At 39.5% G+C, this 26,771-nt stretch overlaps 1 protein-coding gene across 1 annotated transcript; it reads left to right on the top strand.

Annotated features, from left to right (window-relative positions):
- The first annotated feature begins 3,806 nt into the window (after positions 1-3,806).
- Positions 3,807-26,337, top strand: LOC116263414 (vegetative cell wall protein gp1-like). Its single transcript, XM_031643171.2, has 7 exons — positions 3,807-4,442; positions 5,504-5,562; positions 5,642-5,690; positions 5,870-5,953; positions 10,103-10,228; positions 25,177-25,256; positions 25,782-26,337. Exons 1-7 carry the CDS (start codon positions 3,882-3,884, stop codon positions 25,888-25,890), a joined length of 1,068 nt encoding a protein of 355 aa, XP_031499031.1. The 5' UTR covers positions 3,807-3,881; the 3' UTR covers positions 25,891-26,337.
- The last annotated feature ends 434 nt before the right edge of the window (positions 26,338-26,771 follow it).

The following is a 26,771-nucleotide window of genomic DNA, read 5'->3' as shown; positions in this document are numbered from 1 at the left end:
AGTATTTTGCCTATAATAAACAAGGTCCAAGCACCTCTAGGAAGACCATTTCCTTGCTAGATGTGCTCCCTCCATTGCTCACCAACTTTAGAAAGTAAATTTTGCCATCTTAGAAAGTAAAGTTTGCCATCGCTTACCACTTAGCTCAAGCTCCTAAACAACATCTACAGAACTATTAGAGAAAACTACAATTATGTACATTAAATCATGATGTTTAATTCCCAAGTAGTTATGAACCATTTGCCCTCTTTTTCATTTATCAAGATTGTCATAGAGATTGTAGACACATACCATAATTTTATGCATTCATCTATCATCAAAACAAAACCTGCAAAGTGACTTCTATCGAAAATTTATGGCTTATTTTTTGTGAGCATTACTCAAATCAATTTTATACATACAGTCTTGCCTTCTTTATTTTGCATTGAATGTACAATTTTATTGTTCAGAAGAAAATTGTCATAGATATATCATCCTAAGAGAAAGACACTTTGTTCTTAAGAAATTATATGACACTAAATGGGTTTCACCCCATGCATCATAATCATACTTATCAACTTAACTGTGTTGCTACATGGCAGTCTAAAATTGTGAACTTGGGACTCTTTGGAGACTTTGAGAATAAGCGCAAGGTAGTACACTTCACTTTTCAAACTAATAGAGCTTTCACTAAACCACTATCAGCTTTAAGGACTGCCCACTTGATTTTTTTTGTTCTATATAGGTTTTAAAAACAACAAATTTGCCTCTACAAAAATTGAAGCTTTGTCAATCATTTTGCTAAAAAGTTCCTCCAATGCATATACATTAATGAGCAACTTTAAATAATTTTTGACAAGAGCTAACATGATTGCCCAAATACTTGTCATGTTTATCCTTTTGCACCCTTTAGTAGAGTCATGAAAAAAAAACTTGTATTATAATTGCCTCCCTTGGACCACTTGATTCACTCCTTTTGTTCAACAAATCATTTTTTGAAAAAGTATTTTGCACATAACATTCCCTCATAATAAAATTCTTAGCAGTTTTCTTCATTTGACTCCTATTGAACATTATATTAAAATAAATTTTAGTATTTACTATCAACTTCTCAATGTCCCACCAACTAAAGAGTTTTGATCCAATGTTGTTCGAGGTATAATATATAATTCAAAATCTTAATTTGAAATTTTAAATCTAGTTTTTTGCTAACAAAAGGATTCAACTTATAACATTATATATTTACACAAACAATAGGCTATTTTTTGTGAACTTATTATTGTCCATGAATATATTGATGTAAGGTAATCTAATAGAGTAGGAGGTCTTCCAAATTTTTAGTTGTAATTACTGCAATAAAATCACCACGTAGACAACAAGCTCTAACAACTAACTATTGACAGAACCTAGAGCATAAAAATTAGAAGAGCCAACTTCTCCTTCCAAAATCGAGGTCCACTTACATACCTACTTCATCAAATGCTTCTTGTGCTTGAATTAAGCTAAATTTGCAAGCATTCCAGTAGAGAATATAATAAAAATATTCAAGATGTACATTGTTTATATTTAATAAAACAATTATTCTTACCCAAAGATTGTTTTCTTCAATATTATAAGTGAAGTAGTGATTAAGAAATTTATATTTAATGTCTTGAATACTTTGACTGACAAAATGAGATTAATGATGAATGCGATGGGTGAGATTCACCTAAAAAGCAACATCTACTTATCCCATTGCAATGCCTTGTTTGCCAACTCACAAATGTTCCATCTTAAAATCACAATGAGAAAGATTAGATCTTGTCCAAAGGCTCCATGTTTTCCATTCCTAATGTTGTAGAGAAGTCCAACCTTTCTTGCTTTGCGGTTGTTTCTTCCTTTTGGTTATAGTATTTTGCTCTTACAACTTGTTTACAACTTGTTTGGATGAAGAGAAATAGATGAAAAAGAAAGGGAAGGGTTGGGATAAAGATATTTGGACGGAAGGAAAGAGAGGATGAAAAAAATAAATGATGTAAAAATGTGTTTGGATGGGAAAAAAGAGAAAGGAAAAGAAATGATACTTATGTTCATTTCTAAACCCTACAAAAGTAAATGATTTGGATGGAAAGTAGGACTCATATGCGAAAATGTTCATATGCGCACAAGGTTGGGCATCGTGCCGGGCCGACCGGCCCACCTCGATTATCATGTCCAAATCCAAGCCCGATATCATTATTGAGATGGCCTGATGCCTGGCTCGGCCAGGCCGATGGAATATCAAGCCTCGAGCTAGATTTTATGTTTGAAACCTGGCCCGGCCCGGTTAGTAACAGATCAGGTTGGACCGGGATTTGGGCAGTCGAAGAAGAAGAAGACTGCAAAAGGAACATGACGGCGATGCGACAATGACAAGGAGGAGACGGTGATAGTGAAGCAGTGATGGCAAGGAGGCGACGGTGACGGCGAGGCAGCAACGGCAAGGCAAAGACGAGAGATTCAAAGAAATGTGAATGGATTCACAATACTGCACAAAATGGAGAGAAAATGTAATAGCGATTAAGAAAATGGTGTTCAAAATCTTTCTCCCCTACCAGTGGTCCGCCTGAGGTAGATGATGAAGAAGAAGAAGCAGACCTACCGGCGGTTGGGGTCTGGATACCGGTGATCCCTCAATGAAGAGGCGGCATTGGGCAGCAAGCAGTTATTTGCTGCGTTTTAGGCTGTGGGCATGTGGCCTTGGGCAGCAGGCGGCCCGGCGACGCCATGGCGACAATGGCAAGGCAGCGACAAGGAGGAGGTAGGGGTGACAGCGAGGCAGCGATGGCATCGGCGGTTGGCGAGGCAGTCTGGTAGAGAGCGACAACGAGGAGATTCATTTCTTTGTTTGGAAGTCAGAAGACAAAACTTTGATTCTTCAAAAAATCGAAATCGAACAAGCCCTAAATTCCTAATTGAAATAATGAAAAGTAAATTTAAAAAAAAAAAACCGCTGTCCGGCCTATCGGCCCCCAGAGGCCTCCGGCGAGCAGAGTATAGAGCCCAAGCCCGACCCCTTAGGAATCTTGGACATAACCATATTGGTATTGGTGGTTTTTAAAGATTTTCAAATGATATTTGTAAAGGTTTTTTGATTTCGAAATGGTTTAACTCTCAAATAATACTTCAAAAATTTTTCATCCAAAAGTTTATGAGATATCAATTTTAAACATTGTTTTTAAGCAATACACCACAATTAAGATGAAAAAAATGTTTAAGTAAAAATAAAATGCATTAAGAGTAAGTGTAGCTTTTGGACTAGTTACTTTCGATACACCACTAATAGCCAATCCTCGTACCAACGAATGAATTCATTTCTCTTTATTTTCAAAACAAAATTTTATTTTTTTTTGAAACTCTCCAAAAACCAAAAACAAAAAACATAACTGAGATGCAAACAAAATCTCATAGGATTTTCTTCTATGCAAATGCTTTTGAGGAGAGTTTGATTGACCCCATCAATGGTGGCCGATAGCTTTCACACTCTCCTGAGGTTAACATATAACTTTAAAATGAGATTCTAGGTTATTCAGTTGCTGAAAAGTTTGAGTAGAAAAACTTGACCTGTCATGGTAAACCCAGCTAAGCCGAGCGTATATTATATCATGGTCGACAAAGGAATCAAGCCAATGGCGTAGAATTGTATCGAGTCGGCCCTTGTGGACCGATACGACAATCTTCTGACTCAACGGATGGAGACCACTTGGGAAAACAATTCGCAAGGAAACCGCTTTCAGGAATTATGTAACATTATTGAGGGTATATAGGAAACCATCCTTGAATAAAGAAGCGGCAAAGCGAGCGCAAAATCCAAACCGATTTGAAAGGACTAGGGAGATAAAAAGGAAGCAGAAGAAACGAAGAAGCAGAAGGAAGAAATCACCATGGCCGCGCCTCCTTCTGATCAGCTCCCTACCCCTTCTCCTTCAATTCCTAGCCCTAACTCCAACCCCAATAACCTTAGCAACCAGAAACCCAACCTCAACGGCCTCAATCCGGTTCCTGGCAGCACCAATTCGGCGTCAAGGGTTTTTCCTTCCCCGCCGATCCCACCGCCTCCTTCCTCTCCGATTGCCCCTCCACCGAAGGCCGCAACTGCACAGCAGCTCCTCCCCCGAATCCAGGAGTCCCTAGCCGCTCATGGCGCTGTCTGCCCTTCTCTCTCATCATCCAGCCGCGTCGCCCGATCGTCCGCCGATCAGGTAGTCACTGTTGTCAATCCCGCCTTTTTCAATGGCAGCCCAGCTGTCGTCGGCGTTCACCAGGTCCACAGGTTCGCTCCTTCATTCATGGCTGCAGCCGCGGCGGCTGTGGCGGGCCCTGCGGTCAGGGTGCTTAGATCACCTCCGCCACAGCAACGGCCGGTGGTGCCTGTTAGAACGGTCCCAAAGCATGCGGGTGTTTCTGGTCCCCCAAGGATAGGACCGCCTGTTGTTCACAACAAGGTTTCGTCTCCACCGAAAATTAATGTTTTTACTTTTCTTCTTTCAGTAAGTTATCTTATGGGTGTTTCCTAGATAAGATCTGATGAATAACGGGAATCTTTATTATTATTATTTTTTTTCCGATGTGTGAAATCTTATCTAGATGCTGCCATTTATTTACAATTTGAAATATATAGTGCTATTGATATAACATAGTTCTGACAATCGACGTCCTTCACCCAGTAAATTTATGCGATATCTATTAGGATTGTCATAGTGGGCTTATTGGAGTGTTGAGATGAAGTAAAAATGGATACCCTAGAGTCTGCGTAGACTTATCAGATTATCGTGGTTTCTGGGACATTCAGAATTTGGGCTTCACGTATAGAGGTTCACTTGTAAAGCGACATGCAATGTGCGTTGTCAACGGGAGGTTCATTAACTCCAGTTCTCTCTTATTTAGCGTGAAAATGGAGGCTGATCCTGAAAATTAAGTTTATTAGTTCAATTACCTTTTAATGTGGAATTAGACGCCAAGCACAAAGTCTAATTCAGGTGCTCTGTAGGCTTCTGACTAATTTTTTTAACTTGATGTCTTCCAAGACACCTGGATGCTTATGCATTGTCAATAACATATTCCTCTTGCAGCACCCTAAATAGCTGTGGACCTTGAGTTATAATTGATCAGAGTATCATGTCACGAGTCATATTAAAGTACCTGAGAGCATTGCTGAGACTGTTTGCCACTCCAATCAAAAGTCATGTTTCTAGATCTACTTTATGCAGTTTTCTTAGTGAACTTTTGCTGGAAAGCTTATGGCCTGTAAAAAAAAAAATTCTGCATCATGGCCGTTATATGCATCTCCATCAGCGTTGTTTACCGCTGTCATTTTTCATTTACTTCCAAGGCCTTCAATTGTTTCCGTCTGCTCACCTTCACAAATGATTATGAAGAGCATTGCTGTGAACTTCTAAACTACTTTTGAACGTCCTGGTTTTTCCCTTTTGCAGCATTTTATTTCTTCCTTACAATTTAAATTTCCATTTTAGGATCCTGATCCAACGCAACTTGCTTATATCAGGTTACTCCATTTTCAGATGTTCCTTCTCCCTCCGATTTGAATAACTATAAAGATATGAGGTATTTTAAATTCTCATGTTATTTTTTCTTAATTGTACGTTCTTTCTTCATTTAGTGATTAGATTTGATGTTCTTTCAGGGAGAAGAATGGCGAGAATGCTGTTACAGTGGTCATAAATGATAGAAAAGTAATAAAATTATTAATCATTTCCAATTTCTGCAATTGGATCAGTTTTACATATTTAATTTAGTTTTGGTCTTCTGAGATATGTCTTGTAAAGCACATAAGTCCTCGTCCATAAGATTTTATGGTATTCATGAAGATGTTGGATATTATTAATCATTTGAACTCACATATTTTTTGTAGGTCAGGTTGCTTGATGGTGCCCCATCATCTCTTTATGCACTTTGTCGTTCATGGGTTCGGAATGATATGCCTCAAGAAATTCAGGTTTGTTCAAAAGTTCTGTTAGACCAGCTGATACATTGCTGAGAAAACAACCTCTTAACATGTATGTCATTGTCATAGATGGTTTTGTGGAATGATATATATGGGTTTACTACTCATCTTTAGCTCATGCTCAAGGAATAAAACAGATTGTCAGAATAGTTCCTTTACATTCCATCACTTTTCATGACATTTTCTGTGAAATGATATCCACTCTGCCTCTCACTACGCATTCTACCACATGTTTCAAGGAATAAAAGATATTTCATATTCTTGGTGTAATATAAATTATTGATTAAGATCCTTTATAAATCTGAGTAGGTTTCATGAGCAACCCAAACTATTGTCAAGCAATATGAGCTCTACTAGTTTATTAGCTCATTCCTTGATAACAATATTTTCTGCGGGCCTTATTTTTGAACTTATAACTTGTCATATTTATTTGTGCATTGTGAAAAAAAAAAACTCGTAAAGCTTGTATTTGCTCCCATTTAAGTTCAGAACTTCAGATGAATGACATGGATTGTCCAACCTACTATGACCATGGCTATTGTGACCAACTATACTTAGTACATTAGCTATTTGACTTTAGAGTGCATAGGTAGTACTTCATTTGCTTATTTATTTATTTGATGATGCGAGAAGTCCCTTATTTTCCTAAATGCTGGTTGAATTAAGAGATGCATATTTAGTTTTACTTTTTTTGTCCTGTTTATTGCTCACTTGGAAGGTCTTCCCGTTGCTGGCTCTGTAGCAAGGGAAGCACATTTTGGGCATTAAGGTACCACTATGATTTATTGATTTGGAGGCTTTGAACTTATGCTTCTAGCCATGGTAAAAAATATCATGATATTTTTGAAAATATCACGATATTAATGAGAAAATGATAAGAACAAAAAGAACCTGAAAAAACAATTGTGAAAAATACATTTATCATGTTTTTTCCTTTTTTTTTCTGGTATTTTCATTTTTCTCATTTTTAAGGTTAGTGACATCATGGATTCACCTTTAAACTTAAATTAATTATTTAGTATCATTCTTATCATCATTAAGACATTCCTTTTATCATTTTATCTATTTTTTTAATATCTTCTTATTAGTTTCTCATTTGTTTTATTTTTACCTAATTTTTAAGATTTTTTTCATTTTTAAAAAATTTGCTGATATTTTCCTGATTTTTTTTTTTAAATTGCCAAAAAATACTGGAGAATAAAAGTCAAGGACGATATTTGTGGCCATTCTTCTAACTAGGCAAATCACATGTCCAAATGGACCTGCATATATACCAACGTGATTTTTTTTTTCTTAGCCTTTTCAAAAATAAAGTAACAAGAGATGTCAATGTGTTTGGTGTGCTCAATGCATTGGACTGTTGATAATGTAAATGGTAATGTCATTGGTTCAGCTCCAAGAAGTCCCAACTCAGCATGTCTCTAGGCATAGGCCTTCACGCACATAAAGTGTCATTCCTCTATATTTGGCCTTTTAAGTTGGACATAACATATAATATTATCCTCAATTCATGTGCAAATGCTGGAGATAATAGATTTCTTGTCGTATTGCACTTTGTCTAGTCTACGTTGGAATATGTTGCAAATTTGAATGGTCCATGATTTGCATGTGATGAACCCTTGGCTAAATCTCCTTTTAGATGTGTTGGTTCTCCATATACTTGCATCTAATAATTAGCAGGTGAGGTTATATATCTTTCTACAACTTGTATAGGATAGACATATGTCCTAGACTCCTAGTTACTGTCATAGTAACAAATATCTTAGTTTTTTATTTGTGAGGTTTTCTTGGTATTAACTAGAAAATTCAATCTGTCAGAGAAATCTTGGGAATTCAAAATAGTAAAATTACACACAAAATCATAGGAAAAATATGAAATTATGAGTTTGTTTACTAATACAAAAAGTGAAATCTAATTCACAAGTGATTAGGAGACAAAATAGTAAAATTACACACAAAATCATCGGAAAAATATGAAATTATGAGTTTGTTTACTAATACAAAAAGTGAAATCTAATTCACAAGTGATCAGGAGAAACCAGTGGTGGAGCTAGGATTTTTTTGGCTGAGGGGTACTCGAGTCACTAGCTGAGGTCTGATATGGCACCCATGTAATTTTTAAGGCATCATAATGTAATTTTGAATTCTTCACATGGAATTTTTGATGAGTGGCCCACACCAGCCCCTTGTATCTTGGTCACTGGGAGAACCCTAGAGTGGCCACGGACCCATTTCAATAAATAAATGAGTCTTCTGACTCTTCTTCTCCCATTTGAATATGCCAACAAAACAATTGAATATGTAATTCATTCAAATATGACCAATTGAGATGGTGAAGGAGAGATGATTGATAATATCTTAAAAGATCTTACAATAATGCATTGTTATGTGAAAAATTGAAATCAGTGATATTTTGGAAACATAGTAAAAAAAACATTAATAGATTTTAAACGATGAGGATTTTCTTGGGTATTTTTCGACAAAGCTGAAAATCTTAGGAAAATCTTGACAATTTTTTAGAAAAAGAAAAAGTCTTAAAAATTAAGGAAAAGTAAAATAAACACAAAACTAACAAGAAAATATAAAAAATAACTTGATAAAATGATGTTTTAGTAATAATAAAAATGAAAATAAATAATTTAACTTAAAGTTTTAAAATTTAAAGCAAAAATAACATAAAAATAATGAGGAAAAATGATAAAAACGTGAAATTCAATTTGGATTTTTTTTCAAAAAAAAGGAAAAAGGCAGATTTTTTTGTTTTCGTTACTTTAGCATTTTTAGCAGGTCGTTTTCGAAAAGACGGATTTTCTGTGACTATGTTTGGAAATATCACATTAAATTCTTTTTATGTTTTTTGGCAATATTATTTGGATATTCTGAAAATATCGCTGGTATTTATGACCATGGTCGTTGTAAGATAAGTTAACCACCAATTTCTTGCGTATTTGTGCTTGGAGCTTGTTATTTCAGCTTATAAGAATATTTACTCAGTAGCTTACATTTGTTTATACTTGTTTCCTTCAATGGACCAAAATCATGATTCCTTTGGGAGGCTATACTATCCCTTAGGTGCCTAAGAACTTCAATGTGCCAATAGTCTAATACCATAGGTCTTATTTAGGTAAATTTTAGAGGCTTGGGTAAATTTTGACCTCTTAATTTCATCATTGTCATTTTCTTTGACCACTGCCTCGTATCCCTAGGATATGAGCTCTGTAGTGTAGAGTATATAGATAAAAATGCATATGAAAAACCAAATCCAAAGTTGACCATGTTGAACCTCTCAAACCATACTCTATATCCCTGCTTGAAATCATACATAACCTTTTTTGATTTCTATCAACATCTATTTTTATTTTTGTAGAAATTCATATGGGAATGACATGTAAAGTCTTGTGTAGAAATTATTATTCATACCTAATTAGTGCAACAAACATCATGTAAATTGCAAATAAGCATACCATTCTGTTGAATTCAGCTTAGCTGCATATGCAAGCTTTTTTGGTAGGTTACATCATAAGTTTGAATATCTGGTAGCAACTGGCCTTGCTTCTTACATTTGATCTAACCAATTTGTTTTGTACTTTGAACATGATAACATAAACCTGTATTGATCTATACACTTTGTTTGACATCAATTTGTCTCTTCATTTTCCATTGTGTAATCTTCAGAGCTCTTCAGCATTCTTGGGAATGGAAATGTTTTACGTAGTGGGAATGTGTGATATAGAAGAACTCATGCCCCTCTAGGTAGTGCACCTATTCCCTGAACATATTTTCCCTTTCTAGATACAGGGAGGGGCAAGGCAAGGGTATAAATTGGTTCTGTATTAGAAAATTGAAGTGACCATGATTCTAAACTGTGTTGCTTAACATAGACATAGGTGTTAGTCTCAAGCATGGCTAGAGAGTATTAGACAAGCTAAGACTTGTTTAAATTCCAACCACAGTGAGAATTGTGAAACTGACAAAATGCTTGTACTGTTGATTATATGTCTTCTACCTTTTGTCTTTGGCGAGTGATTTCTCCATGTTCTTCCTGCCTTTTTTTTATTAGCCTGGCATTCTATTGTAACGGGTTGGCTTATTATCCATATCAAATTTCAAACTATAAGCATGTTATCACTATGTTGGCAGCCACAGTTTGGGGAAGGGTTAAAGCTTCTTCCAAGGCCATTGCCTATAAACACAGGGAACAATGCCATCCCTAGAAAGGTAGAAGGTGATGTTGATGAAGATGATGAATTTTCACGTCAAAACCAGGTTTGTTTCCTCCAAACCTGTATTTATACTTGCAGTATCTTGCTTTTTACTTGGTCTTTTGTTGTTATTCACCACACTAAGATTGAAAGCAACTTGAACTGTCAGTTGCACAGAGTTATTATGTTAGGGAGTGAAGCTTGTGCTGAATGCAACACAAAGAAAAAGCAAAAGCGCTTCATATACATCCTTTGATATCAACCTAGTGACTAGTTGGCTGATTAGTCAACCTAGTCTATGACCAGCTGACTGGTCCATGATTATCTAGTCGGCTGGAACATGGTTCATGGCCAATTGACTAATTAGGTAGTTAGGTGAAGTTGCTAGTCTATGTGTTGGCGGTGCTGGAGCCATCAAGGTCTCTCTCTCTCTCTCTCTCTCTCTCTCTTTTTGAAAACCTTCTTTCCCTCGCAATGAGAGATGGTTTTAACTTTCTGTTCAACTTTCAGTCAACTCTTTCTTTTCCTCTCTCTCTCTCTCTCTCTCTTCCTCACACACACAATTTGAAGATCATCCCTCCCCATAAGGAGGGAGGGCTCTCAATCATTTTCTCTCTAATCAGTGTTACAAATATTGCAATATTTTAAAAAGTAGCGTGAGACTAACGAGAAAAAGAACAAAAGTGAAAAATCGTGATATTTTGGAAAAAAGGAAAAATGTATTATCACATTTTTTTTGCATTTTTCCCTATTTTTTTCTTTTTTTAAACGTTAATATCATCATGGATTCAAATTTGAACTTTACATAAATTATGCTTTCTCATTTTTATCATCGTTAAAAGTTTACAACATTTTTTTATCACTTTTATCTAGTTTTGTTTATGTTTTATTGTTAATTTCTGATTTACTTCATGTTTACCTACTTTTTCATTTTCTTTCATTTTTAAAGTTTTTGAGTTTTTCCCGAGATTTTTGTTTTGAGAAAAACATCGTTGTCGAAAATTATCTGAAAAACATTTTGCCATTAAAATACCTGAGAACGGTATTTATGACTGTTGACGGATCTTGATGTATGGGTCTGGGTCTGGATCCGATCCAGTATGTCTTGGTTTGGGCATACTTATACCATTGTAAACCCTAATCTTAAGTGTTAATGAAGTTTCAAAGAGAGAGAGAGAGTCTGGCAGCTAGTGGGCACCAGACCTCCTCACCCGTGGTTTTTTCCCTCTAGTTGAGGGTTTTCCACGTTACACCTGTGTTCGATCTTCCGTTCTTGCGCGTCTATTATTTCTACATGGTATCAGAGCCAGCGAGCTTGGAAATTTTTTTAGGGTTGTGAAGTTCCAACCCTAGACCACGTGTTGCTGCTGCCGCCACTGCTCCTGCCGCCGCCGCCCGTCGCCGTCCGCTATCGCCGCCGCCGCCCGCTACCGCCGTGAAGTTCTGGCGTGACTGATCATCGCTCGACACCGTTGGAGTTCCGGCGTTTCTTCCAGCGACGTACTCAACGCCGTTGGAGTTCCGGCGACGTACTGGACACCGTCTGGAGTTCCGGCGTCTCTCTGTTCAGGCGGCTCTCTGTTTCTGCCCTGCTTGTTGCCGTGAACTTCCAGCCAACACCTCCGCTGCTCAGAATCTTCATTGCCTGACGACGCCTGTGGTTCCTGCTTCCGTTTGGCGTGTCTTCATTCTGCTCCAGCGCCGTTGCCGTTTTTTTTTTCCCTTCCAGCGCGACTGATCTTCTCCAACGTCGTCCAAGTTGCTGCTCACTGAGACGACGTGGCTACGCCTGGTCCATTGCTCGATTTTGTTTGTTCGGGATCCACTATACCCAGCGTCGCCCTTCTATCCAGAGTTGTCAGTGTTGATTGGTCGCCCGACTATATCCACCGTGATCTTCCGTCGCCCGACTCCCTGCGTCCCTCTGCCTTCTTGCGGTCGCCTGAGGGGTCTCCATCGTCTGTCTCCTTCAGTGTCGCCCGACGCCGAGCTCTCTATTGCTCGCCCGACGCCGGCTGTCAGCCTTCTACCTCGTCGCCCTCAGCCTGCTTGCACGCCCCCCTTATCGTCACCCGACGCTTTCTGCTCTATCGTCTCTGCTGGAGTGCTCCGAGAGTCACTGTAGACGCCCTGCTGTCGCTGCTTCTTGCTGCCAGACGACTTGTTACTGTCTGTCCAGCATTGCTGTGCCAGTCAGTGCCGCCAGTGTATCTGTCTGCTTCGCCGAGGCTGCCCTTTGTCACTGCAGAAGAAATTTGGGTGTTCTATCAACGTGATGGCGGATTCCTGTATGGGAGAGTGGATCATCGACAGTGGTGCTACTCACCACATGACCGGCGATCCTAAAGTCTTTCATGGGTATAAGCTTTCGTCAGGAAAGGAACGTGTTTCTCTTGCTGATGGTTCCTCTATCTCTGTGGCTGGGAAAGAGAGTCTTCCACTTTTGAACAAGTTCTTTGTCCACAATGCTCTACATGTTCCCCATCTTCCCTTGAACCTCTTGTCGGTTAGCAAGATTACGAAAGAGTTGAATTGCGAACTTATCTTTTCTGCTGATTGCTATGTGTAGAAATACGAACAAGGAGAGGAAGAGGAACAACGATCACGATGTAACGTGGAAAACCCTCAACACGAGGGAGAAAAAACCACGAATGAGGAGGAGTTGGTGCCCACTAGCCGCCAGACTCTCTCTCTCCTTAGATTATCATTAACACATAAGGATTAGGGTTACATGACTTAAGTAGTGCCCAACACGGGCTACAAGGCGGGTCGGGTATGGATCCGGACCCGAAACATACGATCTATCAACACTCCCCCTCAAGTTGGGCATACATATCAAACATGCCCAACTTGGATACATTCCTCTCAAATGAAGCTGAAGGAAGAGCTTTCGTCAGAACATCAATAGTTTGGTCTTCAGACTTCATGTAAGGTAAGATCAACTCTTTCGCATCAATTCTTTCCCGAATGAAGTGACAATCAATTTCAACATGCTTTGTTCTGTCGTGAAGAACAGGATTGTTGGCTAAGTTGATTGCAGACTTGTTATCACAATACATTTTCATAGGTCCTTCAATCTCTATTCCAATGTCAGTCAGCAGTATCTTCAACCATAGTAATTCTGACACTCCCATAGCAACTGCCCTATATTCTGCCTCTGCACTAGATCTAGAGCAAACATCCTGTCTCTTGCTTCTCCATACAACAAGGTTTCCTCCCAAGTAGACACAGTACCCTGTAGTAGATCGTCTGGTATCACCACAACCTGCCCAATCCGCATCAGAATAGCCCTCGATTTCCACAGTCTCTTGTTTCACATACAGGAGTCCCTTGCCAGGATTTTTCTTCAGGTAGCATAGTACTCTGTCCACAACCTTCAGATGTGCATCGGTTGGTGCATGCATGAATTGACTCAAAACATTCACCGCAAAGGTGATATCAGGTCTCGTGAGGGTAAGATAAATCAACTTCCCAACCAGATGTTGATATCTTCCCTTGTCTTCTTCACAGAGAGGCTCTCCATGACTCAACTTGTGCCCAATGTCAAATGGGGTAGGAGTAGGTCTACATCCCAATTTACCAGTTTCTTTCAGCAGATTTAATGTGTATTTCCTTTGGTTTAGTATAAGACCAGTACTAGACCTAGCAACCTCCATACCAAGAAAATACCTTAGCTTGCCAAGATCTTTGAGATCGAATTCTGTAGCCAGTAATCCTTTTAGCTTGATAATCTCCTCCTCATCATCTCTTGTGACAATCATGTCATCTACGTAGACCAGCAGGAGAGTAACCCTGCTCTCATTCTTCTTCACAAACAGAGTGTGATCTCCATTTCCTTGTTTGTATCCATGATGTATCATCACTCTTCTCAGTCGTTCGAACCACGCTCTGGGCGATTGCTTAAGGCCATATAAGGCCTTTTTCAGCTTACAACATTTTCCTAGTTCTTCATATTCTGGAGGCATATGCATATATACTTCTTCTTCGAGGTCACCATTGAGGAATGCATTCTTAACATCTAGTTGATACATCTTCCACTCCTTCATCACAGCTAGGGATATAACCACCCTTACTGTCTTCATTTTCGCAACAGGAGCAAAAGTTTCCAAGTAATCAATTCCATATTTTTGGCTAAATCCCTTGGCCACAAGTCGAGCTTTATAACTTCAACGCTCCCATCTGGTTTGTACTTGATGGTATACACCCATTTGGATCCAACTAAGTGAGCGGCTTCAGGAATCTTCACCACTTCCCATGTCATATTTCTTCTCAGGGCATCTATTTCTTCTTTCATTGCATCAGCCCACTTGGAGTCACTTTGAGCTTCAGCAACAGTCCTGGGGATCACAGCCAAAGAAAGAGTAGAAAAAAAACACTTGTAATCTTTTCCAAGTCTGGAATAAGATACAAAATTACCAATGGGGTGTTGAGTACATGACCTGACACCCTTTCTCAGGGCAATGGGAAGATCTTCATTCTTCTTTTCAACCTCATCATGAGTCTCCACAGTCTCCACGGTAGGACTTGGTTCATCCAGGGAAGGAGTGGCATTGGGATTGGAAGTAGATCTAGCATCACAAGTCATCATCTCTGTCCGAGTACCTCGTCTAGAGTAGAACTGTCCAAACAACCGAGGGCCTTCCTTCTCAATGCTAGTGTCACACCTTTCCTCCTTCTCAGGCACATCAACAGTAGTAAGCGATTCTGCTTTCTTGTAGTCCAAAAAATCTGTAAACTGAAGTTCATGTCTCTGAGAATACTCTTCCCTGCCCACAGACTGCTCCCCCTGAAGAGGATTCTCACCAAAGTAAGAGGCATGTTCTAAGAAGGTAACATCCCTCGTAACATAAACTCGACCAGTAATAGGATCAATACATTTGTATCCTTTTTGCGTAGGAGAGTATCCAACAAAGACACCTTTGATAGACCTAGGATCAAGTTTCTTGACATTTGGACTGTGATCATGGATAAAACATACACAACCAAAAACACGAGGAGGAAGTAGGAATGGTGGACGACTGCCAGGAAGTAACGAGTGGGGAGTCCTACCATTCAAAACACGACTGGGCATGCGGTTAATAAGATAGGCACTAGTAAGAACTGCATCACCACAATAGTGTTTAGGAAGATTTCTTTGAAACAAAAGAGCCCTGGTGACATTAAGAAGTTGACGATTTTTCCTTTCAGCTACCCCATTTTGAGGGGGGGTGTAACTACAAGATGTCTCATGAACAATCCCCTTTTGTCTGAGAAACTCCTCAACAGGCTGACACATGTATTCACGGGCATTATCGGACCGGAAAGTTTTAACATTCGCACCATATTGGGTATGCACAAGAAGAATGAATGTCTCGATGATACGAGGAACCTCACTGCGGTCTTTTAACAAGTACACAAATGTAGCACGAGAGAAATCATCAATGAAAGTGATAAAATATTGAAAACTTTGACGGGTATGAATTCCCGAAGGTCCCCATACATCAGAGTGAATCAGGGAAAAAGCTTCATTAACACAACTAGTAGAAAGAGGGTACGAAGCCCTCACATGTTTGGCAAACTGACAAACATCACAAGAAATGGAAGACAAATCAAGGGAGGAACACAGGTCTGGAAACAAATGTTTCAAAATCCCAAAAGGTAAATGCCCAAAACGTTCATGCCAGTACATAAAGGACTGAAGACAATCTTCTCTTCTCTTATCTGTCTTGCGGATCGCTGTCAACAGAGCAGTAGCCACACGTATGGGAAGACGATATAATCCATCAGAAGCTAAACCAATCCCAATCCTCTTCCCTGTCACCAAGTCCTGCAAAACACAGCGATCGGCAGAGAAAATAAGTTCACAATTCAATTCTTTAGTAAGTCTACTGACTGACAAGAGATTTAAAGGAAACTGGGGGACATGTAATGCGCCCTGCACATGAAATTTGTCTAACAAGGACAAAGTGCCTTCGCCTGCCACACAGGTAGAGGAACCATCTGCAAGAGAAACACGTTCCCTTCCCGAGGACAACTTATACTCATGAAACAATTTTGGATTACCTGTCATGTGATGAGTAGCACCACTATCGACAATCCATTCCCCCACAGAAGAGTTACCTTTATTGCCAATAACTGCAAGAGCATGATTAGCTGTAGTTTCCTCTGAGGTCTCAATCTTGTTGACATCGATCCTGCCCAAATAAGCCCTTAGTTCACGAAGCTGATCAGCCGAAATAGAAAGTTTTTCCCCACTAGATTTGGGCGCCTCAGGCCCAGGTGTTTTCCCACTAGAAGACCTCCCTCTATTTCCTTTCTTGTCTGGATAGAGATCCCAACAATAATCGACGATGTGACCCATCTTCTTGCAATGTGTGCATCGACGAGGGGGTCTGGCCAAGCCTCCAGGTCCACGGCTCACAAGGGCTGATCTCTCATGAGAGAGACCAAGATCCCTCTTGCTTTCATTGGTGACCAGCCTTCTCTGTTCTTCTGCTTCAACAACCGAATATACATCTTCAATACTGGACACCTCTCCAGAATTCAGAATCTGGCTCCGAACACCTTCAAACTCATCATTTAAGCCAGCTAAAAAGAGGAACACTCGGTTTTCCCATTTCTGGGCAATGTAAAGTGCCTGATCTTGGGGACAGTGCCAACAGAAGAGTTACCTTTATTGCCAATAACTGCAAGAGCATGATTAGCTGTAGTTTCCTCTGAGGTCTCAATCTTATTGACATCGATCCTGCCCAAATAAGCCCTTAGTTCACGAAGCTGATCAACCGAAATAGAAAGTTTTTCCCTACTAGATTTGGGCGCCTCAGGCCCAGGTGTTTTCCCACTAGAAGACCTCCCTCTATTTCCTTTCTTGTCTGGATAGAGATCCCAACAGTAATCGACGGTGTGACCCATCTTCTTGCAGTGTGTGCATCGGCGAGGGGGTCTAGCCAAGCCTCCAGGTCCACGGCTCACAAGGGCTGATCTCTCATGAGAGAGACCAAGATCCCTCTTGCTTTCATTGGTGACCAGCCTTCTCTGTTCTTCTGCTTCAACAACCGAGTATACATCTTCAATACTGGACACCTCTTCAGAATTCAGAATCTGGCTCCGAACACCTTCAAACTCATCATTTAAGCCAGCTAAAAAGAGGAACACTCGGTTTTCCCATTTCTGGGCAATGTAAAGTGCCTGATCTTGGGGACAGGGACACTATGTTATGCAGGACTTGGTGACAGGGAAGAGGATTGAGATTGGTCTGATTTCTGACGGGCTATATCGTTTACCTATGCGTACTGCTCAGGCTCTCATGACGGCAGTCAGTCAAGCAACGAAGAACAGAGAGGACTCCCTTCAATTGATTCTACGTTGGCATGAGCGCCTTGGACACCTGCCTTTTGGGCTTCTTAGACAGTTGTTTCTTGATTTATGTTTCAGGTTAGATATGACTATGGTGTCCTGTGATGTCTGTCACCTGGCCAAACATGTTAGGGCTTCATACCCTTTGTCTAGCCATCGTTCTAATGAGGTATTTGCCCTGATTCATTCTGATGTGTGGGGGCCTTCAGGGATTCCTTCCTATCATGATTTTCAATATTTTATCACCTTTATAGATGATTGTTCTTGTAACACTATTGTCTACTTGTTGAAAGATCGTAGTGAAGTTCCTACTGTTATAGAGACTTTCATTGCTTATGTGGAAACTCAATATGGAGCATCTGTTAAGACCTTTCGATCTGACAATGCTCGTGAGTACATGTGTCAGTCTGTTGATAGCTTCTTTCGAAAAAAGGGAATTGTTCATGAGACTTCATGTAGTTATACTCCTCCTCAAAATGGAGTTGCTGAACGAAAGAATCGTCAGTTATTGAATATGACTCGAGCTCTTCTTTTTCAACGTCATGTTCCAAATAGATATTGGGGGGATGCTGTGTTGACCAGTGCGTATCTTATAAACCGTTTGCCTAGTCGTGTGTTAAATGGGCAGACGCCTCACTCTATGTTACCGGGGAGTCGTGAACCTTTCTCTCTTCCACCAAGAGTCTTTGGCTGTGTTTGCTTTATTCACAATCATAGTCCTCACATTAAAAAGCTTGATCCAAGGTCTATTAAGGGTGTATTTCTAGGTTATTCTCCCACTCAAAAAGGGTATAAGTGTCGGGACCCTTCCACTGGTCGTGCCTATGTTACCAAAGATGTCACTTGCCTTGAACATGCTTCCTATTTTGGTGAGAATCCTCTTCAGGGGGAGAATTCTATGTCAAACGAAGAGTATTCTTCGAGTCAGGAAATTCTGTTTACAGATTTTTTGGACTACAGGCGTGAATCCGTTGGTCCTTCTATTGAGGTGCTTGAACAAGAAAAAAGTGGAGAGTGTTCTACTGGGGCAGGAGAGGAATGCAATCGTCTGTTTGGGCAAGTTTACTCTAGGCAAAGAGTTTGTACTGATGAGATGACAAGTGGTGAGAATTCTACTCCCAATCTAGTTAGTCCTTCCCTGGATGACCCAAGTCGTGCTCAGAAGCAACCTGTTGAAGAAGAGATTCAGACTGGTTTTGCAAGTGAAGAGCTTCCCATTGCCCTGCGAAAGGGTGTCAGGTCATGTACTCAACATCCTATTGGTAACTTTGTTTCATATTCTAGACTGAGCAAGGACTACAAATGTTTTGTATCTTCTCTTTCTTTGGCTATGATTCCCAGGAATGTTGCTGAGGCTCAAAGTGATCCCAAGTGGACTTATGCAATGGAAGAAGAGATGGAAGCCCTGAGAAGAAACATGACATGGGAAATTATAAAGATTCCTGAGGCGGCTCACTTGGTTGGATCTAAGTGGGTCTACACCATCAAGTACAAACCAGATGGAAGTGTTGAAAGATACAAAGCTCGTCTTGTGGCCAATGGGTTTAGTCAGAAATATGTGATTGATTATTTGGAGACCTTTGCTCCTGTTGCGAAGATGAAGACTGTCAGAGTCATTATCTCCTTAACTGTGATGAAGGAGTGGAAGATGTACCAACTTGATGTCAAGAATGCATTTCTCAATGGAGACCTTGAAGAGGAAGTATATATGTGTATGCCTCCAGGATATGAGGAACCTGGAAAATGTTGCAAGCTAAGGAAAGCTTTATATGGGCTCAAGCAATCTCCTCGAGCATGGTTTGAACGACTTAGACTTGTCATGAGACAATGTGGATACCATCAAGGGAATGGAGATCATACACTCTTTGTGAAGAGAAATGAGCAAAAGGTTACTATTTTGTTGGTATATGTTGATGATATGATTGTCACTGGTGACGATGAAGATGAACTAATTAAGTTAAAGAAACTGTTGGCGATCGAGTTTGATCTCAAGGACCTTGGTAAGTTGAAATATTTCCTTGGCATTGAAATTGCTAGGTCTAGGACTAGCCTCGTGCTAAATCAACGGAAGTACACTCTAGATTTGTTAAAGGAGACCGGGAAATTGGGGTGTAGACCAGCTTCTACTCCTCTAGATGCTGGCCATAAGCTAAGTCTTAGAGATGGGGAGCCTCTCTGTGAAGAGGCCAAAAGAAGATATCAATGTCTTGTAGGGAAGTTGATTTATCTTACTCTCACTAGACCTAATATTTCCTTTGCTGTGAATGTGATGAGTCAGTTCATGCATGCTCCCACGGATGCCCACTTGAAGGCTGTTGACAGGATCTTGTGCTACTTGAAGAGAAATCCTGGCAAAGGTCTCTTGTATGTCAAGCAAGGCACTCTTGGGATTGAAGGTTATTCAGATGCAGACTGGGCAGGCTGTATTGACACTAGGAGGTCCACCTCTGGCTATTGTATTTATTTGGGAGGGAATCTCATAGTGTGGAGAAGTAAAAGACAAGATGTTTGTTCTCGTTCCAGTGCTGAAGCAGAATACAGAGCAGTGACTATGGGAGTTTCAGAGCTTTTGTGGCTAAAAGTATTGTTGACTGATATTGGTATAAAGGTTGAAGAACCAATGAAGATGTATTGCGATAACAAGTCGACAATCAACTTGGCCAACAACCCTGTGCTTCATGACAGAACAAAGCATGTTGAGATTGACATGCATTTCATTCGAGAGAGAATTGATGCTAAAGAACTTATACTTCCTTACATGAGATCTGAAGACCAAACAGCTGATGTTTTGACGAAAGCCCTATCTTTAACTTCATTCGAGAGAAATGTATCCAAGTTGGGCATGTTTGATAGGTATGCCCAACTTGAGGGGGAGTGTTGACGGATCTTGATGTATGGGTCCGGGTCTGGACCCGATCCAGTATGTCCTGGTTTGGGCATACTTATACCATTGTAAACCCTAATCTTAAGTGTTAATGAATTTTCAAAGAGAGAGAGAGTCTGGCGGCTAGTGGGCACCAGACCTCCTCACCCGTGGTTTTTTCCCTCTAGTTGAGGGTTTTCCACGTTACACCTGTGTTCGATTTTCCGTTCTTGCGCGTCTATTATTTCTACAATGACAATGCTTTGAACCCTCTTTCCAAGGGAAGAGCTGTTGACTTTTTTTTTTACCCAAAAAAAACTTTAGAAAAGAGAGTTTAAGGCTTGTGGATTGGTTCTGATCGGAAATCTATCCTGATGTACCTATAGTGTATCAGGGGCTTGGGTATGACAACCTTTCTCACATACCCTTCTGATGTAGAACCTTAGGCTTCAATAGACCCAAAATATTTAAATGGGAATACAACTCAGGTGGGTCAACTATATTTGGGACCTCTTTGGTCCACAACCAACTTATTTATACTTATAACTATGCTTTGCTTTCCGCTATTTACAATCCTCAAGGTGTGAAGGCTGGAAACATCATTGTAGCCAAGTAGAGTACTCCCATCTCGGCCATGGTGCCTGGTTCTCTTGCCATCTTACATGGCTGCAGGTGGCTGGTTGTAGCGAGGGCACATATATGATATATATAATCTGTTATGTAAGTCATTACAAGTTTGACGGTTTTATTTGTCTACGTTTTTTAATTTTTTTATGGAGATTGCTTTAATCCATAGCCACAAAAAACCTGTCTTCTTCAAAAAAGACCCAATAAAAATGTTAAGAATGAAAATGAAAAAAACATGTATTTTTAAACTTTTTTTGAAAAAGTTCTAAAATGAATTTTTTGCATTTTTTTAGTTTTTATTACGTTTTTGTCATTATTTTTAGGTTATTTTTCTTTAAAGTTTAAAACATAAGTTAAATTGTTTATCTCATTACCAAAACATCATTTTTATCATTTTATCAAGTCACTTATTATGTTTTATTGTTAGTTTTTCATTTATTTTGCTTATTTCTATTTTTTAGGATTTTTTCTTTTTAATAAAAATTGCTGAACTTTCCCAAGATTTTCAGCTTTGTTGAAAAATACCAGAGGAAAACCTCACCATTTAAAACCCATTAATGACATTTGTGACTAGTCTTTAATCTCATTGGCCCTCTTCCTTACTATGAGAGAGATAAAGAGAGAGAGAGAGAGAAGGAGTGGGGGGGTGGGGTGGAAGTAGAAAAAAAATGGGAGAAGAACCATGACCATCAGTTCATGATCATAGGTGGACTTGGCCTTAAATCAGCTCTCCTTTGTCTTACTGAAGAAAGCCATAGGGTGGTAACCTTGGCTCAAAACATCCCCTATTCCAACTTTTGATTCATCAATATCAACTGTCACTGGCCGACTAAAATCTGGCCAAGTCAGTATTAGAGTGCTCATGATGGCCTTCTATAATTTCTCAAATGTGACCACAGTGTCTTTCTTTCATTTCCAGCTATCTTTCGTAAACATTGCTGTTAATGGCATAGTTATTTCCCTGAAGTTTTTCCAAGGCACCTGTAATAACCAGTGGGCCACACGAAATCTCCCAGTCCCTTGATCCCCTTTGGTATTTCCCAGTCTTTAAAACCTTGTCTTCCTCCATCTGAATTCCTCGGCCAGATATAGTGTGACCCAAATAAGTGACATGTGGATTGATGAACATGCAACTTGAAGCGTTGGCATACAACTGATTGCTGCACAACAATTTTAGTACTTCCTTCAACTTGACAATGTTCTCGGCTGCTACTATGAATTGATGTGTCATAAAAAAAAAAACATAAATGAATATGTAGGTGCGAGTAAAAACTTCATTTGTCAGAGCTTGGAATGTTGTAGGGGTATTTGCGAGCCTGAATGGCATGACTCTAAATTGACCTCGTGTTTGAAAGGCAGCCTTCTTAATATCCTCATGATCATCCTTACCTTGGTGGTACTTATCCCGTAAGTCAAGCTCGAGCAATATGTCAGCTCCTTTGAGCTCATCCAACTGCTCCTTAACAATTGGTATGGCATACCTATTCTTGACAGCAATTGAATTTAGGGCCCTCTAGTCGATGAAAAATCTCTAGTGCCCATCCATTTTCTTGAATAATGGGGCCTCTACTGGGCTGGATCATTCCTTCCTGCAGCATTTCTATAATCAATCTTTCTCTCTCACCTTTCTGCAGTAATTGTACTGATAAGGTCCCAGCTTGACATGAGCTGAACCAGGCTCTTTCAAGATGCGCTATGAGAATTTAGGTGGTATATTCACTATGCTTGGTTTTTCTTGGCTAAACCCTGCAGTCACAATTGTTAACAAGTGCAGGCCTTCTCACCCTCCCCTAGTCTTAGCCGACTTCGTCACTTTTTTTTGCCTCCAATCAATCAACTTTAGAAGCCTGGATAGTCCTTTCTCCTTCAGGTCCTTGAAACTTCATCTGTATTTTCATGAAATCCCATTCTATCTTCCCTAATTGCTTTAGCCATTGGATGCCAACATTATCAAGGGGGTACAACTCCACTCTGAAGCACAACCCTTGTATCTCAAAGCATCTCCTGAGAGCTCCTTCCTTTGCATAACAGAGAGCTTCCGTTGCCTACAACCACCTTAAATTTTGGCTGCTCCATTTATTTGCTCCAACCGATCTTTCCTGTCTTTTTGCTTATACAATTATGGTGGCACATCAGGATGTTGATTTCTTCTTCCTTTAAGTCGACCTTCTGCTGTCATTACTTGTGGTACATTGACCCTAGCCAAGGTGTGAAATGATATATTTGAAGCCACGTCCAAGCTTTGCTATGCTAGATGCTGCTACCTTCTTTGCTTCTGCATTGACATCTTTGCCAGCTTCATCAACTAAATACTTGCAAAGTTTCTTACGAGTGTGTCCTACTGTCCACTTTTCATCACATTGGAAATGCATCTATGTCACATGGGGGATACGGGTGTTGGTATGGGTATTGAAGCACTTTTAAAAACATGGGTATGGAAACACAGTCGTGTATAAATAAATAAATAAATAAATATATATATATATATATATCTATAAAAAATAAAATTTTTAAAAAATAAATGCATCATCATCGTTTACATTTATAAAATATACATTCCTGAACATAAAATGCTAAAATACATCAAAAACATATCTAAATATAAAAGTATACCCAAAAAAGATTAGAAAAGTTAAGTCAACTGTGTCCAAACAGTCCTGTGCCAGCACCAGTGTCGTGTTGCACTGACACAAGTACTTTGTCTGTGTTTTATAGAAACATACTCCTTTGTCTGATGACTTTGATCCGTTATGGCGTCAACCTTTTGAATAGAACTTGTTTACCCTGTGACAGCCACCTTGCCATGAGATAGTTTCATTGTCGTCCTTCATCATCCTAGGACTTTTCCCCAAGGAAGCATTAGTCAGATATCCTTCCCAAACTCCATTTCCCCGCCTACATCACTTCTTCTCTGTTACCCATGCTAGCCATTCCAGCTCGAAACTCTCGAGAAGTGACAGGGGTATGGCAGCTTGTATTTCAATTTGTATTTCTCTTTCAAGCACCCAATAGATGCTTTGATCGAGGCCTCCATTGGCCAACCTGTCACCGTGTTCCTTAGTTCTTCAAATTTCTCCTATTAATCCACTACCCACCCCTTCTGTTTGATCTTGACTGCTCAACATTATAATTCAAGTAGGCAGAAGGCTCAAATCTTACCATTAGGGCTTTTACAAATTGCCCCCAATTAGGCTTCCTGTGTTGCTAAATGCACCAGCATATATCCAGGCTTTCTAAATAAACTGCTGGGTCAGCGACCTTGATCTCAGCAGCAACCCCTTGACAGTTAATCATGCTCCTGCCTAAAAGACGTAGATGGTTGGGTCCTTAATGAAAAATTTAGGAAATATTTTTTTTGGGCCCCTAGCTAATTTGGTATATTCTCCATTTTTGGTGAAATGGGTCAAATGAGTTCCCAGGAGGAGGATGCATACCTGGAATGCCATGTGAGGATGAGCTCTATCACATGTTCACTTGTTCCTTTCCTTGTCCCTCACCAGCTGTGTGATTCCTACTGGAGAAGTGTTAGAGTCGGGTCTTAGCAGAGGAGGAGGGTCCTTAATACAGTAAGCAGGTTTTATTTCTTGATCTTGTTCTAGAGGATCTGAGTCAAGTCGGGTGCAGAGCTATAGAGGTACTAAACCCAACTCAGAATACTTGTGCTTAAATATGGGGAAATTTGCCCTAATTGGTAATGAAAATAATTTCCTGTTATGCAAGAGTTGGATTAGAACTCTATTATTGTTATGCGGATTGCGGGGTACTTTGTAGTTGGGTCTGCATAGTTTTGTAATGCTTATAGTAAAATTGTTGATGGGTGTATCTTTGCTACCTGGAACGTCTCAAACCTTCAATGGTAATACTAATTGAAGGCTGTTGTGGAACTTGTTCCTGGTGTCGGGATAAGTAGCAAAGACTTCTTGTCGCTTATGTTTCCTTTGGATATTCAATTTCAAAGATTCATCTTAAAATATGTCGAATATTTCTGCATAGGATGATATGCTTCTAAGTATTAGATTACTAGCCTTATCTCTTTTTTTTCCAGTGCCAACTGATTTTCAAAGTTTATGCTTTGACTAGGTTTCAGAAAAGATGGTTATCCATATCCGTTCATGAACTTGGAATTTGTTTCAGATTATTTATTGCAAAAATTCTCATCTTTTCACAAACATCTCTTCATTTCACAGGCAAAAAATTCTGTTGATAACCTATCTACACGTGAGTTACTGGAGACGCATGTAAGACATGCTAAAAAAGTTCGGGCAAGGTATGACCTTTAACATAGAGTGATGAATCCATTTGTTTTATTTATTTTTTTCAGTGCGCCTGGATGTGTTTCTGCTAGACACATTTTCCTTCATTTCCTTGGAGGAGAACAATTATCAGAGCTAATGGTTATTTTAATCCATATTTGTGTTTCACTGAACAATAGTGTGATTTATGTATGCTCTCAGACTAGTTTAAAGAAAAAAAAACTTCTTGAGTCAGTTTCTAAAGTTGGCAGATTGTCCTTTTGTACAGTTTATCTGAAAAACAACCACGATTTTCCCTTTCCAAAGTTTGGACACTAAAATGTAAATTATGGGTTTGGATGAGCCTGCTAATGCTGGTAACCAATTGATGAGAAAAGTGTAATAATCTTGAAGTACTGTTAGTTAATGGCTGACGCATCCTTTATTCGTTTGTTCTTTGTTTTTTTATTGATTGAAACTAACTTCCAAGTCATTGAGTCTCTCATCAGCTTCTCGGGAGATAAAAGTAGGTTTCTTTTTCCTGGTTGTTGATTTTGCAGATTGCGGGAGGAAAGATTACAACGCATCGATAGATTCAAACAAAGGCTTGCCCTCTTACTTCCTCCTTCACTGGAGCAGAACAAAAATGATGTGGTGGCAGGAAGCTGACACTCCAGCCTTGCCGTGTCATTGCGTCACATGTAATGCTATTGAATGTATTGTTTGGACCTACTGTTAGGTTCAAAAAAGGAAAAAAATGAAGGGAGGAAAAAACCAAGTCAAAAAACGCAGACCAACTGAAGAACCTGCACTGGCCGTATTTCCCCACTAAGAAGATTCATTATCATTCAGAAAGTTTTCATGCATTCCAGTGCTGAAGGTACGATGGGAGAAAGCTGCACTGTTAATTATGTATATTTCCTGTCATGATTTTCTTGGTCTCAGTCCTGTAATAGAAACCAAATCTCTGGGTTTCTTCGACGAGCAACATGGCAATGACAACGAGTAAGCATCGAAGACATCTGAGTTGGGTAGCTTGTTATCTTGGCTAGGAGATCATTGCTCAAAAGCATCGGCAGCCACCATGTATTAAGTTGGTCATTTTTTTACTTTTAATCATGTTTTTTTAATAATAAAAAATGAATGGATCTTATAACATAAAGCTTTGATAGTAGAAAAATCAAAATTTTTTATAAAAATAATTTGAATGAAAACATGATTTATATTAAATTAGTATTTATGAACATGTTAGGATGTTCACATTTTGTTTACGATATTTTTTGACACAAAATCAAGAGGTCTCGTTTTTCAATGTTACCTCTGGTATTTGTCGAGTACTCACGTAGAAATCGGTAAAGTACCAGACCACTCGGGTTATATCTTTTTCTCATCTTGCGATTCTTTCCACGCGCTTCCCGCTTTCTCCCCTTTCGGTGATTCTCTGAGGGGCCGTTTGATGGCAGGAAATATGGAAATGAAAAAAAATTTTCAGAAAAAATTTTCTGGAATTGGTGAATACGAAATAAAATTCCAATCGTCCAAAACCACGT

Source organism: Nymphaea colorata, chromosome 10, assembly GCF_008831285.2.
Source record: "Nymphaea colorata isolate Beijing-Zhang1983 chromosome 10, ASM883128v2, whole genome shotgun sequence".
Lineage (NCBI taxonomy): Eukaryota > Viridiplantae > Streptophyta > Magnoliopsida > Nymphaeales > Nymphaeaceae > Nymphaea > Nymphaea colorata.
Note: the sequence above shows the minus strand (reverse complement) of the source record. Positions and strands in the feature narration are given on the sequence as shown.

What these genes read in the sequence shown, in the direction of transcription:
- LOC116263414 (XM_031643171.2), top strand. Translation starts at nt 3,882, where the DNA reads ATGGCCGCGCCTCCTTCTGATCAGCTCCCTACCCCTTCTCCTTCAATT. An exon ending in CGCCTGTTGTTCACAACAAG is followed by an intron (nt 4,443 to 5,503) that starts GTTTCGTCTCCA and finishes TGCTTATATCAG; the next exon opens with GTTACTCCATTTTCAGATGT. An exon ending in GCTAAAAAAGTTCGGGCAAG is followed by an intron (nt 25,257 to 25,781) that starts GTATGACCTTTA and finishes TTGATTTTGCAG; the next exon opens with ATTGCGGGAGGAAAGATTAC.